This window comes from Sarcophilus harrisii, chromosome 3 (genome assembly GCF_902635505.1).
Source record: "Sarcophilus harrisii chromosome 3, mSarHar1.11, whole genome shotgun sequence".
NCBI classification, from domain to species: domain Eukaryota; kingdom Metazoa; phylum Chordata; class Mammalia; order Dasyuromorphia; family Dasyuridae; genus Sarcophilus; species Sarcophilus harrisii.
The window spans coordinates 303,151,066-303,170,256 of record NC_045428.1 but is presented as its reverse complement, the minus strand read 5'-3'; the positions used below and the strand labels follow the sequence as shown (position 1 = coordinate 303,170,256).

At 37.5% G+C, this 19,191-nt stretch overlaps 1 protein-coding gene across 1 annotated transcript in view; it reads left to right on the top strand.

Moving 5' to 3' along the window:
• POLQ (DNA polymerase theta) overlaps window positions 1-19,191 on the top strand; it is a 100,978-nt gene that overhangs the window by 39,017 nt on the left and 42,770 nt on the right. The window contains exons 13-16 of the mRNA XM_031959723.1: window positions 7,539-7,732; window positions 8,726-8,850; window positions 10,677-10,920; window positions 15,129-18,274. Of these exons, the coding sequence (XP_031815583.1) occupies window positions 7,539-7,732; window positions 8,726-8,850; window positions 10,677-10,920; window positions 15,129-18,274 (3,709 nt within the window). The remainder of the gene's footprint in view (window positions 1-7,538; window positions 7,733-8,725; window positions 8,851-10,676; window positions 10,921-15,128; window positions 18,275-19,191) is intronic.

Sequence of the window (19,191 nt, the reverse complement as noted above, 5' to 3'; positions counted from 1 at the left end):
AAGAACTAGAAACATTTTTGATTTCCTTTTTCTCCTCCTCATTTCATTTTCAAGGTTTATGAGCAGGAGAGGTAACTACATGGTTTTAAAGGCTTTTTCCTGTTGTGACACAGGAACCACCTGACAGTGGCTGCTGGAGATCCAACCCAGACCTACAGAATGGATCTCCTCGTGTGAGAGGATGAGACTGAGAGGTAGTTGCTGTTCTCTGACTGAGAGGCCATTGTGTTGTCTTTTCCCTCTTACCTCCAATTTATTTCATTCTCAATCCACAAGGAATATCTGTGAAGTCTGCTTTGCAACTCCTTCAAGTTTATGATTCACAGCTGTGGAGGCTCACAGAGAAATAACCTGCCCCTTCACCTAGGCATGATCCTTAACAATTCCCCGTTTTTTAAATTTTTATTTTTATGGAAATGTGATTATTCCTTCCTTCCTCCCCAGCCCCAGCATAGTCAGCTGCAAGCAGCACTATCCCTCTGAATGATATGGGTTACCGAAGGAACTCTGGGAGGATCCTACTCACAAATAGCTCTCAAGTGCTGCTGCTTCTTAGTTTCTTGTGTTTCTTATGCCCCACATTGGGTGCCAGAATGTAATGTCCCAGCTAGCTTTCTGGAGGTCCTTCTGACAGACCTTGGTCTCAGCAGGATAGACACCACAAGAATGGTCAGGAAAAGAGTCTATAGTCTTTATTTATTCTGGCCCAGTTTTGATCTTAGTGGAGATGTGCAGGAGGCAGGACAGCCAGTACGAGAATAGTCAAAGAGAGAATGTCTCTCTTCCAGTCCTTGTTAGCCCTTATATACCTTAATGTAATTACAGCATTACAGCATACTGATTATATGCAAACTAGAGAACCATTACATCACCATGCTAAGTACTAACTATATATGTGAACTAGAGAACAATCATCTCATCAATTCCACTGAGTTAACACCTTGTTTCAAGTATACTTCTCCAGAGTTCCAGCTCTCTGTATTTTCCAACAACTTGAGTATATAGTTTTTGAGGGAAAATCTTAAGCCTCATTTCTTTATAGTTATAGGTATATTTCATGCTATATGCTGATTGAGAGAAAGTTAGGAGAGTAATACAAACATGATTGCTTTTTTATTTATTTATTTATTTATTTTTTATTTAATAGCCTTTTATTTACAGGATATATGCATGGGTAACTTTACAGCATTAACAATTGTCAAACCTCTTGTTCCAATTTTTCACCTCTTACCCCCCCAACTCCCTCCCCTAGATGGCAGGATGACCAGTAGATGTTAAATATATTAAAATATAAATTAGATACACAATAAGTATAATAAGTATACATGACCAAAACGTTATTTTGCTGTACAAAAAGAATCAGACTCTGAAATATTGTACAATTAGCTTGTGAAGGAAATCAAAAATGCAGGTGGGCATAAATATAGGGATTGGGAATTCAATGTAATGGTTTTTAGTCCTCTCCCAGAGTTCTTTTTCTGGGCATAGCTGGTTCAGTTCATTACTGCTCCATTAGAAATGATTTGGTTGATCTTGTTGCTGAGGATGGCCTGGTCCATCAGAACTGGTCATCATATAGTATTGTTGAAGTATATAATGATCTCCCGGTCCTGCTCATTTCACTCAGCATCAGTTCGTGTAAGTCTTTCCAGGCCTTTCTGAAATTATCCTGTTGGTCATTTCTTACAGAACAGTAATATTCCATAATATTCATATACCACAATTTATTCAGCCATTCTCCAACTGATGGACATCCATTCAGTTTCCAGTTTTTAGCCACTACAAAAGGGCTGCCACAAACATTCTTGACATACAGGTCCCTTTCCCTTCTTTATAATCTCTTTGGGATATAATCCCAGTAGTAACACTGCTGGATCAAAGGGTATGCACAGTTTGATAACTTTTTGAGCATAGTTCCAAACTACTCTCCAAAATGGTTGGATTCATTCACAACTCCACCAACAATGCATCAATGTCCCAGTTTTCCCGCATCCCCTCCAACAATCATCATTATTTTTTCCTGTCATCTTAGCCAACATGATTGCTTTTTTAACCAGCAAAACCTTCCTCTTGCTAAAATCTTAGATGAAAGTAACTCCAGTTTGACTATTTTAAATAGCCCTGAGAAATACCATGTGTGTTTTTCTGTTGCATTGTGAGATCATAATAAGCACAGTCATTAAAATTAATTGGAAGTGAGGGACAGCTAGGTGGCACAGTGGACTCTACTGGCCCTGGAATCAGGAGGACCTGAGTTCAAATCCAACCTCAGACATTTCCTACCTCTATTTTAGTGGATACCATTAAGAGACTGTGCACAAGTCAATTAATCACAATTCCCTCAAAAAAAAAAATTAATTCAAAATGAATTCAGAAAGCTTTAAGCAAACATGATATTTTGAATATGATTCAGACAAATGCACTATGATTAAAATCTAATAATAATAATTGAAAAATTTTCCACAGGTTAGACAACCACTGACATTTGTATCAGCTTAAAAAGAAGTCATTTTCTGATAGTTCCCAAGACTTAGACTTGAAATCCAGATGAGCTTAAAATGAATGTCTAATGTAAAATTCTAATTTTGGAAATGAAATTAAGATGTACATAATAAAATATTTCAATTGGCATAGTGTCTAATGGTGATTCCTAATATGCTGTTTTTTGTAGTTTTCCAATAATTGTTTTTATTACATGTTGGGTGTGGGGGATGTTTGGGAGGTTTAGGCCTACTACCTTTGCTGTGAGGGCTTCCTGAGCTCTTTGCAGGGTTGCTCATCTACCTTTGTTACCTACCTGGCACTTGGCTCTCACCTGTGGAGCTGTAGCATCCACAGTGACCACACCTTGTAAACTGTCTCAGTAGGTGGCTCAATCAGGTTGAGGTTAACTGACAGTATTAAAGATGTTGATGGTAGAGGGGTTTCTACCCCAAACATGTGAAGGCACAGCCTGGCAGGATAGGTGGGGGAGAACAGTTTGTTTGAAGAACCAGTAAGGCAGCTTTAGCAGGTGGTGTGGAACGCTTAGGCCCCTGCTTCCTGTGCCATTACTGATCCTCTTGACTTTGGTCTTGCTGCTGGACTTTGAAGATTCTGAAAGGGAGAGTGAGTCTGCTGACTTACTTAAATCCAAAATTCTTGCACATCACCCCATGATGTTTTTGGTCCTTTTCAAAAACAAAAGATAAATAACATTATATAATACTCCTTCCTTAAACTCCTTAAGGAGCAGCTGAAATTATATCCTGCTTCTTATAGAACAATGCTGGTTATACCTGGTCACTTAAACCAGAATAGCTCAGTTTAATTTTATTTTAAATCCATAAATACTCTTAGTGATTACTTGTTCAAATGTCTTATGGAATTTATAGTTTAAAAGAGTCCATAAAGTATTAGAATTTATTTCTTTTTGAGTCAGACTTTGAATGATTTTTTTCCCCGTCAGTCTTTCTTGATTTCCTTTTTACAATAATTAATGTTCCATTTCTCTAAATGTCTATGAGTGCTTCCCCCCCCCCAGACCGCCCCCCCCCCCCCCAATTTTGCCTCTGTACATTCAGGCTCTTGAATGCCATAGTCTGAAGCAGTGGTGGTTTCTTTATGGTTAAATTGTGTTTTTCTTTCACACTGTACTCTCTATTGTAAGTGAAAACATTATAAATTCTACTCAAAAGACAGAGAGATGAATTCAGGTACCTGTTATTATTGATATCAGACTAAAATTTTATTTTCATATTTAATCACTATAAGTGAGACTTTTGTTATCTGGAACTCTTAGAATTAATCTTTTTGAACTGCCATTTTTTTGAAACACCAAAAGTTTTAATGGAAATTTTCCAAGAGCTTATTCATTCCCTGCCTTCTTGAACAAAAAGTATTCATTCATTCAAAAAGCATTTATTAAAAGCCTACGTTGTGCCAAGCACAGTGAGTGCTAGGACCTGGCTGTATAAGATAGAAATGAATCAGTAGCTCTCCTCAAGGAGCTTGAACATTCTATTAGAGCGAAACAACATGCACATATATAAATAGATAAAAATAATGTTAGGGTAGGGGAAAGCATTAGCAACTAGAGGATTAGGAAAGGCTTTACTCTAGCATGTGGTTCTTAAGCTGAGTTTTGAAGGAAACCAAGGATTTTGAGAGGAGTGAGTACATTCAATATCATGAGCAAAGAGAGGGCCAAGAAGGCTAGGAGAGTTTGTTGCTGAGTTAGAAATAGTTTGTCTTGAATACATTGCCAGTGAAGAGGGTAGAGTGTAATGTATAATCCTGGAAAGGGAGTCCAGAAACAAATTGTGAAGGACTTTAAATGCCAGTGCAGAGTTGGTATTTGATCCCAGAGACAAATGTGGGTCTGCTAGACCATTCTGAGCCGGAGAGTTGAAATGCTTAGATCCATGCTTTAGGAATATCAATTCGGTAACTAACTGTTCATTAGCAGACTGACTACTATCAATCCTGTATATTAACTAGTATTAAAGAAGCATTTATTAGAAACTTCTTCATAAAGTTTAAAAACTTTTCTATGTCTAAGATGACACTTTTTTGATGCTAATAATAGTGATACTTTCTACTGCTTTCATAGCATATTCCACTTGAAAAGCTCTTTCATTGGGAGAGAAAGTTAAAACTGACAATGGGTCATGTCTGTTCCTTTGATGTTTCAGGTATATTTTGAAGGGATCTTTTCAGGGTCTGAACCAAGCTTAATCACATGGTCCAATGGTGTCATTTATAAACATTCTATAAGAATGTTCTTTATTCTTTTTATGATAAAGTATCCTCTGTTTTAGTCTTTCAAAATTTTCCCCCATTGCCTAAGGAAACAACCCTGAAGCTTGTTCCTCCAGGGAGGACAATGGAGTCTTTGTTCAGAAGAATTTTTAAATTTCTTCAAATGAATTAACTGATCTAGAATGGAAACAGTAGAAGAGGGAACTTCACAAAGATTTTAGTGTTGAAGAGAAAAAGAATTGGCTTATCAAAACAGAATGTCTCCAATTTTTGAGCTCCCCTTTATGCCTTGTTTTCCCTCTTTAGAATGTAAACTCCTTAGAGTCAGGGACTGACTTTTCTTTTTGTTTATATTTGTTTTTTCAACTCCACACTGTGCTGCCTGGTGCTTATTAAGTGCTTAACAAATGCTTGTCACCAGCTTGTCTTGTAATGCCGGAGAAACTGAGACAAGATAGAGATTAGAGAGTTTTTAATATTTTATTTGAAAGGGAGAGATTTGCTAGGACCAAATGGATCCATGGTTTGGTCCCAGGGCTGAATGAGACTATCGTCTCCAAGAATCCAGCATCCAGCAGCCCATGGAACTCTCAATGACATATTTATACACAGTAGCTAAACAAAGGCAGGGGGTGGAGTCCAAACTCTGGTGAGTGAGAATCTCCAGTCAGGGACCATCAACTCGGTTCTGACAGGTTGTAGGGTAGGACCATAAATTCTAACAAACTGGAAGTTAAGAAAGTGTCTGGCAAGAGACAATGTCTGGAGTCCCCCTTTTTTAGTTTACACATTAACAATTTATAACTTAGAGCAAATAGCCCTGAGTTATATCAGTCTTCATGAACCAGAGGGGAGTTTGCAACTAAGGGGATTGAGGCAGGACCAATTAGGGAAACTGAGGCAGAACAATTAGGGAAACTGAGACAGGACAGTAAAAGAGAACTGTGGCACAACAGTGTTGCCTATATATGCATATATTTGCTAGGAAGCCCTAACATTTCATTTATATTTTTCAGTGAGGGCAGGCACTTACAGTTACACAAATCCTAAAAAGAACACATTTACTTATGTACTTTATCACCACAGGTGTTTTTCAGAGACTGGGAAGCTATATAGCATTGTAGCAATGATAAAGGAGGAGCAGAACCAACTGGTCAATTTTATATTAAAATAAGTTTTGCAAAAGTGTATTTTTAAACATTTTATATATATATATATATCACTTTTTTCTCCCTGAGGCAATTGGGGTTAAGTGACTTGCCCAGGGTCACACAGCTAGGAAGGATATATCACTTTATTGATCTGACTGGACCTACCTAAGCTGTAATCCTTCTCATTGTTTTTCTCATTGATTTTTCTGTTTATGTTCAAGGTAGTTGAATTTACTTCTTTCTATAATCTTTGGTATTCCCTCTTCCCGACCCTTCTCCACTTATTTTCTTTATTATTCACTCCGGATCCCTCATCTCTGACTGGTTCCCTTCGGGGCTGGATTTCAGGGTGGCTCAGCCCCTTCCCAGACTTGGTAGTCTGTGGTGCTTCAGCCCAGACCTCTGCCCCTGTGAATTTTGGGTCCTTTTGGGTCCAAACCAGCCCCACCTGGATGCCATCCTTTTCTTTTGGGTTTATTGGAGTTCTGCACAGCTCCCTATTTCCTGGTGACTTGTTACATTTCTTCTATTACTTAGCTCCTTGACCTCGCAGTGGCAGTTCAGAGCCTTCTGGTACCAGTATTTCAGAGCCTTCTAGTACCAGTAGTCCAGAGCCTTCTGGTACCATCAGTTCAGAGCCTGCTTTCCCTGGTAGTGGTAATTCAGGGTTTGTTACATTGGTACTTACTACAGCCCCCCAGGTTTGGCTTCTGCAGGGCTACGGATGAGCTGGCTATAGAGGCTTGAGGAAGCTTCCCTGCTCTGGAGTCACAGTATCCATGGCGCTGGGAAGTGGGAAGGGGGGACCAGGAGGCAGGAGTGGGTTTCAATATAAGCCAATGTCTTGTCCTTGAGTCTCCAAATGCACCCTCACTGATGGCAGCATGGGAGAGGGGGCAGGGGTGCTGAGTGAGCTCAGGCTCAGCGAGTGTCAGTTCCTGGGGCTCGTTTTGTTTGTTTTTTAAATTTTTGTTTTTTGATCTTTTGGGTTTTTTGGTATCCTAAACCATGGAAACTGCTAAAGTTGCTTTATCTTTAGCATATGGTTTCAGTTTGAGGAAGGTTTGAGAGGTTGTGGGAATCAGAGAAAATGTGTGGCCACTATTTGTGTTTCTTTTGTGACCTAGTAATAATGATGTCTTTAACAGAACTAAGGATGGCATGGGTTGGGGAGGGGCTTTGGACATGTTAAGTGTGAGATATTTTAGGGACATTATTGCATTTTTGATTTAAATTTGAAAGGGACCTTCAAGAACATATAGTCTGTCTCCCTTCTCCCTAGCCCCCCTCCACTGTATGGATAAAGTCACTGGAGCCCAAAGCCATGCGAGCAAAGCTGTAGTGACTCCAGATATAGTGAGGGACATCTCCAACGGACTCTGCTTCTTCAGATCATGCACACTGGTTTTGAGGAAGAGCTTGAGGGATGCTCCTGAGCAAGAAGGTGTTTGTTTTCAGGCTTAGTGACATGACTTTTGGCTGCTTAGAAGTTGTTTTTGTTTGCATCTGGGTTTTTGGTTCATGTTCTGGAGAGGCGATATAGGAGATGTTTAGAAATACACTTTTGTAAAACTTATTTTAATATGAAATCGATCAGTATGGTTCTGCTCCTTTGTTAATGACATCCCCCATCTTCCTTCTCAATAGGTTACTCCTTTGTATGAAGACTGGACAGCTATTGATTGGTACCGCTTTTTCTGTCTGTGGGAGAAACTGCCCACCTCTCTGAAGAGGGTGGCTGAACTGGTGGGAATTGAAGAGGGTTTCTTGGCTCGTTGTGTGAAAGGAAGAATAGTAGCCAAAACTGAGAGACAGCATCGACAAATGGCCATTCATAAAAGGTATTCCTCTTAACATCTTGACTCTCTTATCTAGGAATAGATTCTGGTCAGTATTTTTGGTTCCTCTTTAGTAAATCTCATTTTGAATTTCTCCTTTCTGAACTTTGTTGCTGATAGAAATACATTTCTCTTGAATTTGACTCATGCATTTCAGCAAATCTGAAAAGGTTGTTGTTTTTAAACAAAAAGGCAGGGGGTGTTACCCAAAGGATTAGTTTTGCTTGGGAAGCTAGAAATTTTATTTTCTCCTGAGCTTGAGAAATGTGAGAATAGTTTTGGTTTGATATGGTATTCCACATTAAAATGTAACTCCAAAAATTAATTCCTAATTAAACTATGAATGAATCTAGGCTTCATGCTATTATGAATTATTTGTACCATTTTTCATTTCTTTTCTATAGATGATAAAAATCTTACTTGGTTTTAAAATAGTGGTTTTAATGCAAGTGTAAATAAAGTCTTTTTATAACAAGTTCTGAGATTCCTTTGTTGATTTGAAATTTTATAAATTATATATTTTTTTGTAATATTTCTATAATTTAATTAATAGTTTGAAATTGGAAATATCCCCCTCCCTCATAGATTTGATTTCAGTGATTAAGTGGCTTAAAGCCATTTGTGAACAGTATCTGAAATGATCATGTTGTCTTTCTCTTTAGCCATTTCTCTGTTTAATATTAGTCCTAGATTTGAGAGATTAATTTAAATTCATTATTTACAAAAAGTAGCTTGGATTTCAGTATTCAAAGAATCAGATATTTGGGCACCCTTGGTTGTTAGGCCTCTCTTCTTATGTATCCTATAAAATAGAGATCTTATCTGCACTAAGAGTTATTGTATGAGTCAAATGAAAATAAATAATTCCAAGCTGTTGTGATAAAAAAGAGAACTCTGCAAACATAAATTGATATACAGATATAAACTACTATTATTTGAATGTTATTAGTGCTTAAGTATTTTTCCTACATTTTCATGTGGTGTTTGTCTTTACAGATTTTTCACTAGTCTTGTACTATTAGATTTAATCAGTGAAGTTCCTTTAAAGGATATTATTCAGAAATATGGTTGTAATCGTGGACAGATTCAATCTTTGCAACAATCAGCTGCAACTTATGCAGGTGAGTTAAAGAAATGGAGAGGGTTTTGCAAACCTTGAAGTTCTGTTTAAATAGAATCAATATATAAAGATAAAATCTAGATAAATAGTTCTCTACAAATATTTCTACATAAAACCCTATAAAATAGTTGTTATTTCTATGTCAATTTATTGCTACATTTGGGCCTCAGTTTGGATTATTTGTGGCATGAAGGTTGGGCCATTCTCACTCTAAAAAGAGCTGGGCAGGCCAAAATGAGGTATCAAAAAAACCCCAGAAGTAATTTTAAACCTTTGCATGAAGCATATATATAAAAGCTATTTGTCAGTCTTCTCCTACATGGGTACCCCTCCTCTGAGCAGGGTATAAAAAGAAAGGTTTGTTTTTTGCTTTTTTTTTAATGGAGTAACTTTGTTATTTACAATTCTATTTTTTTAATTAAAGCTTTTTATTTTCAAAACATATGCATGGATAATTTTTCAACATTGACCCTTGTAAAGCCTTCTGTTCCAAATTTTCTCTTCCTTCCCCCCTCTTCTTCCCCTAGATGGCAAATAATCCAATATATGTTAAACATATTAAAATATATGTTAAATCCAATATATGTATATGTAGTTATGCAATAATTTTGCTGCACAAGAAGAAAACAACTTTATAATACAACTTATATACAAAATAAATTGGAAGTAATCACCAGAAAATCTTAGCATTAAAGAGAGGGGATCAGGAAAAGCTCCTTGTAGAAGGTGAGATTTCAGCTGTGACTTGAAGGAAACCTGGATAGAAGAGATGAGAAAGGAAAGAACTCCAGATATGAAGGTTAGCAAGAAGACTAGTGAAAATGACTGAGTTTTGGACATTTGAAGTTTAAGGTGTCTATGGGATATTCAGTTCTATATGTTGGGAACTTGGAGATGAGAGGCTGGAGGTTAAAAGTGAGATTAAAGCTAGATAAGTTATTCACGAATCATCTATATAGAGATGGTCTACAAAGTTGAAATGTACATACAAAGTATGGAGGGAGAATAGAAAGGGGCACATGATAAAATCCTGGGGGACACTCAAGGTTGAGAGGAGTGACTGAAGATCTAATTGTTATTATAGGCATCTTCAGGCAAAAACTCTTTTTCTTTTCCATTTTTGTAAGTTGTACGTGACAAAATACACTATATATAGGCCTAGTGATGATATTACTGGGTCAAGGATATAGTTTAGTGATTTTTCTGGCTATAGTTACAAATTGTTTTCCAGAATGGTGGTATCATTTCACAACTCTGTCAGTAGTACATTGATATGCCTATTTTCCTTCAGCCCCTCCAGCTCTTGTCATTTTTCTTACTTTTGGTTATCTTTGCTAATCTGATGAGTATGAGTGATAGCTGACTTAATTAGTAATGATTTAGCATTTGTTTTTCAGGTAGCTATTGAGAGCTTGCATTGCTGGCTTTTGTTTTTGCCCCTTGCATCTCCTCACATGTTCCTGTGCTGGAAGACTTTGTATATTCCTGGCTAGAACCTCTCAACAGACTTCTAGCTATCTCCTGCCAACCTGAGCTGGGCAAATGACCCCTTGTTGTTTCTTCCATAGATTTTTCTGTTTATTTTTCAGTCTAGTGTCTGCCCTTCCTTAACCTTGTTGGAATAATTAATGGAGAGAGCTGGACTATACTGCTTCCTTATACCTTTATCATCTTTCCTGGTTTCTCTATGTAAAATTTATAGTGTAGGTTATCTAGATACGCAATAGCTTAATGTTTTGATGGGTTGAGGACAACATTATCTATAGAAGTGTAAATTAAGTTTGTAAAAGATTTTAATTTATATCTATGTCATTATAAATATTCCAGGGATGATAACCGTGTTTTCTAATCGTCTTGGCTGGCACAACATGGAACAACTACTTTCTCAATTTCAGAAACGTCTTACATTTGGTGTCCAGAGGGAGCTGTGTGACTTAGTTCGGGTGTCTTTGCTGAATGCACAGAGGGCCAGAGCTCTTTATACTGCTGGCTTTTTAACAGTGGCTGATCTTGCCCGAGGAAGTATTGCTGAGGTGGAAGCTGTTCTGAAAAATTCTTTGCCATTCAGAAGGTGAGAAAAACCTTCAACTTAAACTGTTCCCTATGTGGTGATATGCAATCAATTAATTTTTAAACAACAAATGGGGATATGTATATAAAAGCATTACAGTGCATTATAGGGAGTCTCATAGCATATTGAAGCTATGAAAAATATGCCAAGCTGCCCCTGTTGCCAATTTCTGGCATCCAGAAACTCAAGTTTACATCTAATCTAAAATCGCATAATTACAGAGAGGCTCATAAACTAGATTATAGGCCTTTTCTTACATATTATGTCAGGCTTGATCTTGGACAGAAGAGAAATGAAATTAAGGCAACTTTTCTTTCTCAGTTTGAGAACTGCTGACAATACATGTGCAGATATACTTTTTTCCCCCACAGGCTTGCATCCTTGTAAACATAAATAGTTTGGCTTGATCATCGGGCATTTGTCTTAGGATGCTGAGAAGCTAGTTTTTTTCTTTATGTTAAGCATTGAAGTATAGGCATGTATTTAAAGAGGGAAGATATATAAAAAGGATATAGAGAATTGTATTAACAAATATACAAAGATAAGAAAGCACTGATTATGTCTACGATATAGAGGGTGGGGCATCCTGGCCCCAAATCATGTTTCCTAAGCAGAGATTATTATCATATTTCCCTAAATATTATCCCAGATTTCACTATTTTCATTAGCATTTACTCAGTCTTGCTTGTTTGAAACTTTGATATTATCTGATTTTTCCAACCTTCACATTTATGTGTGTGTATATATGTGTGTGTGTGTGTGTGTGTGTGTGTGAATAATCTTGTCCTACAACTTCTTATTCATTTCTAATGCCACAGTATCTTTTGCATTTGTTCTTTCTTCTTTTTTAACTGTCCCTTATTAAGATCCTTGTTACCACCTGCCTGGCTTACTGAAGTCTTCTCAGCTCCGTTCTTTTCTCCCTTCTATTCCATTCTTTGTATTGCTACCATATATCTAAATTCAGAAGGGAAAGGGAAATCAGCATCTGAGGGCATATTAGATTAAATACTTTTGCGGGCTAGTTTTAGAATTTAACAACTTTTTTTTTTTAATAAAGATTCTCAGTTTTGAAATTCTTTAGTCCAATTTGTATCTAAACAAAAATTCCCCCATGTGATCTATTTATCAGTTGTTGTTGAGTATTTGGTTGCAGACCATAATTTTAAAAGCAGCCTATTTATAACATTGTTTCTGTAGGAAAATGTGGGATATCACTGACTTATTACTTTCAGGGGAAAAAAAAAAACCTGCAAGTTTGTACAGTTAGATTTAATAGCATTTTGGTGTTAAAAAGAACAGTTAAGATTAATCAGTTAAATTTTAGGATGGCAAGGAAGGCAGTTACACTCAAAAACAGAAACAGAATGCCTGGAAGAGGCTCTAGTATAGTGCATTATGTTCTGATGTAAATGTATAGGTTTGAGAGAGATTGGTAAAGAATTTTTCTTCTTTGATAGAGGGTTGAGCCTTTGATTTTATTAATCTTGGGGAAACTCTCAGTGTAGAAATTCCCTCAATCCCATGTCCATACTTCATCTGTAACCTGTAGTTCTAGAGAGATGCCTAGAGTAATGAAAGTACAATGAAAATTAAGTGACTTGCTTGTGGTTGTAAAGCGAGTGTTTTTCAGAGGCAGAAATTGAATTTGTCTTCCTGAATGCAAGACTATAAATAAGATATACTGCACTGCACTGGAACAATCATATCAGTAAGCATTTATTAAGCACCTGCTATGTTCTGGTCACTTTGCTAAGTGCTAAGGTCCAAAAAAAGACAAAAACAAAACAGCTCCTGTTCTCAAAGATGCTAATAGTGGACACAATATGGAAACAACTATTTACAAAAACAAAATGCATACAGGCTAAATTGGAGATATTCTCACAGGGAAAACACTAAGATTAAGGAAGACTGAAAAAGTCATTTTATAAAAGGTGGGGTTTAACTGAGATTTGAACGAAGCTAGGAGGCAAAGTGGGGATGGAGAACTGACTCAGGAGAGTTCTGAGGATGGTCAGTGTCCTGAGTGAGGAACATTAATGAGGGTGACACTGGAGGATGCCAGTGTCAGAGAAGGGGGGACATGTAACGGTACAATTGACAGAACTTGGCAACTGATTGGATTTAGAAAAGTGAGAGAGAGACAGAGACAGGGAGGGAGGGAGAAAGAGATAGGGAGGGAGGGAGAGAGAGACAGAGAGAGAGACAGACAGACAGACAGAGAGAGAGACAGAGAGGGGAAGAGATAGAGAGACAAAGACAAAGAGAGACAGACAGAGGGAGAAAGAGAAGAGAGAGAGAAGGAGGGAGGGAAGAGGAGGGAGAGACAGACAGACAGACAGTTGAAGACTTGTCAGTGAGGAGTTAAGGATGACACCTAAATTTTGATCCCGGGTAACTGGAAGGATGGATGGTGGTACTCATCAAAGTCACAGGGAAGTTTGTGAGAGGGCAATGATTTGTTCAATTCTGGCATATTAAGTTTAAGATGTCTATGGGCCATCCAGTTTGAGACACCCAGCTTGAGATGTGAGTCTGGAAAGCGGGAGAGAAGTTTGGACTGGACAAATAGATCTGAGAATTATCTGCATAGTACCTTGAATCTATGGCAGTTAAGATCATCACATGTGTAGCAGGAGTAGAGAAGAGGATCTAGAACAGAAACTTGGTGCACACCCATGCTTATTAACAAGTGAGAGCTGGATAAAAATTCAAGGAGCGAGACTGAGAAGGAGTGGTCAGACAGGTAGGAGGTGAACCAGGAGGGAACAGTATAATGAAAACCTAGAGAGAAAAGTGTGATCAGCAATGTCAGAGGCTGCAGAGAAGTGGAGAAAACTGAAGACTGAGAGAAAGCCAGGTGGATTTGGTGTTTGAGATCACTGGTAAATTTGGAGAGAGAAAAAAGTATTAAAAGGAGAGTGAGAGGAAACACTGGAGATGTCAGTGGTATAGAACTTAGTCACAAAAGGGAGAAGGAGTAGAGTACCATAGCTAGCTCAAGTGAGGATTTCTTTGGGATGGAAAGACATGGTTCTGTTTATTGGAAGTAGGGAAAGAGAGCAGGGGGAGGGATTGGAGGTCCCTGCCTGTCTTCTGAGTCCTCACTCTCTAGGTCCCATACTTGATCCCTGTCTTCCCTAGCATCACTGTGTTCCCCATAGTGCTGCCTTGGCCACTGATTTAGATGTTTAGTAAATTGTCATCTTCACTTCCAAATCATCTAAGGAATTGAATCAAATGCATAAGTCTTAAAAGGCTGGATTTTCCACAGCCATACCACAATTTCTGAATGAAAGAAGGAAGCATTATTTATTTAGTAAGCGCTGGAAGTGCAAAGAGAAAGGGGATCTTGCCGACAAGGTGCGCCAGATTGATGGCAAAGACCATGCATGTGGCAGATTTAACTGTGAGTCTGTAGGAAGATGGCCTGGTCCTTAGGAAACAGTAACGGAGAAGATGGCCCTGCCTCTTCTTGAATATCTTTTCTACTCCTAAGATCCCCTCAGTTGCTGGCAGGGAATCATCTGTAAGTGCAAGGACTACAAGAAGTCTCCTTTGGGGTCCTCAGAACCTGTGGCTGGAGTGTGCACCTGGGCATGGTCAGGCTACATCTGCCCAGGCGGAAGAAGGAGAGCCACTGGAAGTGGGCTGATTGTCTGGAGTGTTGCCATTCTCAAAGATCTTATGCCCGTTTGCCTCTTCTATCTGTTGTTTCCAGAGACTCCCTATTTTTCTTGCTTTTTGATCTTTTCCTGAAATGCACATGCTTAGGTAGTAATAAGAAAGACCTGGATTTATTATTTCCCATTCATTATTATCCAATGTAATGCTATTATTATACACACTACTGTTAATTAACCTGAAAAATAAGTGCATAGTTGATCAAGATTATCTATGATTGATGTAGGTAATCTTTGCAACAGTGCGGTTTTAAAAACTTCCATGTTTTAGTGGATAGACAGTGTTCATTAGTTATAGCCAAAATCACCCGGTAGTTTCATCCTCTGGTGAAAAAATTTTCTACTGTTTATAAATGCTAATTATATATTTTTAAGTTGTATGTGACAAAATACACTATATAAAAATTTTCTTTGATTCCATTTAAAGATGAAAAGGTTTGTTAAACAGTGTGTATGTTACCTTGAGGTAGTATATTATTGGCCTTTCAGGAAAATTTCTTTATCCTTATTCATTTCCTTCCTTAGTGTCCGCAAGGCAGTAGATGAAGAAGAGGAAGCAGCTGAGGAACGCAGGAATTTTCGAACTATCTGGGTAACTGGAAGAAAGGGTTTAACAGAAAAAGAAGCAGCAGTACTTATTGTGAAGGAAGCCAGAATGATTTTGCAGCAAGAGTTAGCTGAAATGGGAGTACAGTGGAATCCAGACTCTTTTTTGAACTCTGAAACCTGTTCAGCTAGAAGCAGTGAATCAGAAACAGAGGACCTAAAATCTAGGCAACATGCCAAAGACTTATTTCAAAGACCCAAAGTATCAAAGAGAGATCCTAAAATTTCTTTTGGTGAGTCTCTTGCTAAGACACCCAATACTGTGCAAAATTCTAATACAGACAAGATGTCCGCTAACTCTTCAAACTCTATTGTCCAAGGTGGAAATGAAGAGCATCAGCTATATGTTGAAATGAAAAGTGATGAGTCTGTTTCTAGAGGAAGAAAATCCTCATTTTTGGATTCAAGTAAAGATAAAATTATCACCACTACAAACAAAAGAAAGTCAGGCAATGAGAAAATTCCTAAAACATTCTCAGATGAAAAAAGGAAAAAAACAGCTTTAAGTTTTAGTTCAGAAAAACTGTCCCAAACTCCCCAGTTTAGGAAGCAAAGCAAATATGTGAACCAATCTGAAGTTAGATGCAATGTCAAAAACTTTAGAACACATAGGATTGATTCACCAAATAGTACTACATTCAGCTCTGCTACTGTTAAAGATTTAGTGACATCAGATGAAAAGAGTATGGAATTTCAAAATCCAGGACCTTCTGCTCAAACTGAGTCTTTGGGCACTAATGTCAAATATTTCAAGCATACAACAGCACACCTTCCACAAACAGCGAAGAGTTGTTCAAAGAACAAAATAATCCAAGACTCTATTATTTCAGAACATTTCATCATAAAATCTCAAACAGAAAATAATTTCAACCAAGCTCCTTGGCTTGCTGGGAATGATGTAGTGGGTGAAGGTAAGCCATACTCAGAAATGGTGAGTAATGGTTCGAAGGACAAAGATAATCACATGAAAAATCAGAGACTTCAGGGGAAGCACACCAATGCCAATCCAGTTATGAATTGTTCTGAAAACAGATCAGTTACTGATACAAAAATTTATGTCAAAGAGGAAGTATTGTTAGGCAGAAAACCACTCAGTGAGACAGACTCCAGTTATACAAACACACATAAAAATGTTGGTACTAGCAGATGGGAAGGTGGAGATGCTGATGAAAATGACCAACCACCCGAAGACAACAAAAGCCAACCCAAGGGGCCTCATGGAATGTCAGTACAAGTTGGAGCTATGGATAAAGGAGGCCTGGATGAAAATGATCCAAAGGCCTTTGGAGTGAAAAAAAATGCAGGTGCTCATGTTGCAAATGAAACTAAAAATAATCAGTCTTCTGACTTAGGCTTGGGGCTTAGGGACTTTGACGATAGTTTCCACCTGGATACTCAGACAGAGAAAATAATACAACAGATGGCAGCTGAGACTGCAAAGGACAAAAAGGTAGCAACAATGTTGGCCCAGAAGTGCTCAGAAAGACAACACTCTGGTAGCACTTTGCAAAGTGAAAATGTTACTTCTTCCAGGGAAGGATCAACTAGAGGGATGAGAAAAATGGATCCCTCAAATTGTAAGGTTGTAGATGCCAAGAAGACAACCACCGAGTCGCCTAGCATTGAAGTCCTGACTCTGGAAAGCCCTGTTTTACAGACTCCGGCAAAACTGGGGAACAATTATTTTTCTTTTAAAGGAAATGAAAATTCTGTCACTGACTCCCAACTAAATAGTTTTCTTCAGGGTTATCAAACACAAGATTCAGTGACATTAAACACTCCACCAGGCTTACAAAAGAAAGCTTCAGTCGGCAGAGAGGCAAATTGTCATCCCGTTTTTGAAACGAGTTTGAATATGAGTGATAGTTTACTCTTTGATAGTTTTAATGAAGATTTAGAAAAAGATGAAGTAAAGGAGCAACAACCGGATCCACAAAAGAGTGTCCCTCCTTCCGAAATTACTTCCAACCATTCCAGTGATATTTTGTGTCAGCAACCACATGGATCAAAAGATAAAGCAGTTTTGAATCTAGTACCAGTTGATGGGAATCAGGTTATGCAGCAACAGTCTGCCTGTTTTAGTGATGAGTCAATGATGTTCTCAGAAATAGATTCTTTTCAGATGGCTGAAGCTTTGGATGGTGCAGATTTAGCTCTTAGTCAAGAGCAGCATGTCCCTGCAATAACTCTTAATAGATTAGAGCAAAGGAAGTCAGGAGTTATAAATCATAATTACCCCAGATCAACAGTAGATAGGATAGGTCAGGATGTAAATGTGCAAATAACTAAATCTGCTGGAGAAAATAATGATGATTCATTGATGTGGTCTGGGGAATCATTTGACTTAAGCCCAGGACTAGAAAAAATTTTAGATCGATTAGAGAGTGATAAACCAACTTTAGTGAGTACAGAGCTGTCTGCTCTGAAAGAAAAGCACATAGACTTAAAGGACCAACAAGAAGTAACCTCATCTTGGCTAGCACAGGAAATGCCACTTTATCCTAATGGCAAATTAAAAAACAACTTTGAAGCATTGGAAAACAATGAGAAGATTTCAGCTTTTCATGGTAAAACTTCATCTCCTTTGCTTTATAAAGAAAACAACATTATTTCTGATAATCTGGAGAGTCATGTATTTTTTCCTCCTTCACCCACTTCTATTCTACCCACCAAGCATGGCCCATCACGGGTTCTTGGAATTTCTAAAAAACTTGGAAAAGCCCAAATGGCTTTACATAGAGATGAAAGTTACCCACTTATTTCATTATCAGATATTGAAGAGCAAAAGCTTAAACCACAAAATGAAAATAGTCATATGAAAAACCACAGTCCCTCTAAAGATACAGACCTTTCACTGAAGTTTTCACAAGATATGTCACAATTAACTCTAGTCCCATGTAGTACTGAAATCTTGACAATCATTGATGTAGCAAGTGACAAAACTCTTTTTCAGACCTTCATCAAAGAATGGCAGTGCAAAAAGAGATTTTCCATTTCACTAGCTTGTGAAAAGACCAGTTCTGCAGGTCTCAAGTCAACAAGTATAGGTGGTAGATTCAAGCCAGGTAAGTTTCTGTTATTTTTTCCTTAAAAAAAAAATTTTTTTTTTTTTTATATGTTGGTTGTGGATTATAGTAGAATATTGGTCTTTTATCATCAGTTATTGAGCAAATTATTTAAGCTTACATTTATGGGCTTATTTAGATGATGTTAGCATTACTTTTCTACTACATTAGGGTAAATATTCATATTCTGAATATAAATTGTTTTTAAAAAATTGGCATAAGATTGTTTTGATTGGGCATTATACATTAATAGATGATGTATCTGGCGTAATATGGTTGAAAATGTACACAAGTTATTCCTTATTTTGATCAAGAAAGAGGTTAATAGAAATGGCAAAAACACTCCTATTAATCACATTTATTATTTGTATGTTTAATTAGAGTTATAGTTTTAAATAATTATAAGAAAGATTTTGAAGCTCAAGTTCGGAAATTTAAATCACATTTAAATTCTGCTGAATTTGCCATTAGAAAAAGAACAAACAACATTGGTATTCATTTTTAAGGCTGAGGAAATTGATGATCATTCTATCAGTTTTCCCTCAACTAAGGAATGTCACAGATAGCACAGGTCTCTGCTGATTCCAAGGTCCTCACTTTACCACTCAGTGCCTCCATTGGATTTTGGCCCCAAGAGTTTTTTCCTAATATTTTTTTCTGTTTGGAATTAGCATTAGCTCTTACTTTGTATTCCTTTTTTCTTCTCGTAAATCTGTATTTTTTTTCCTTTTGCTTTACAATTTACAAGTAAGTGAGTGAAAAGCATTAATGAAGCTTTTGCTATGTCCATATGCTATGCTAAGCCCTGGGAATCACAGATAAAAAAAGCCAGTCAATCCCTGCTCTTAAAAGCTCACACTGTAACTGGGGGGAGGTAACATATATAAAGAGTTTCACTGCCCACTGCAAGGAAAGTC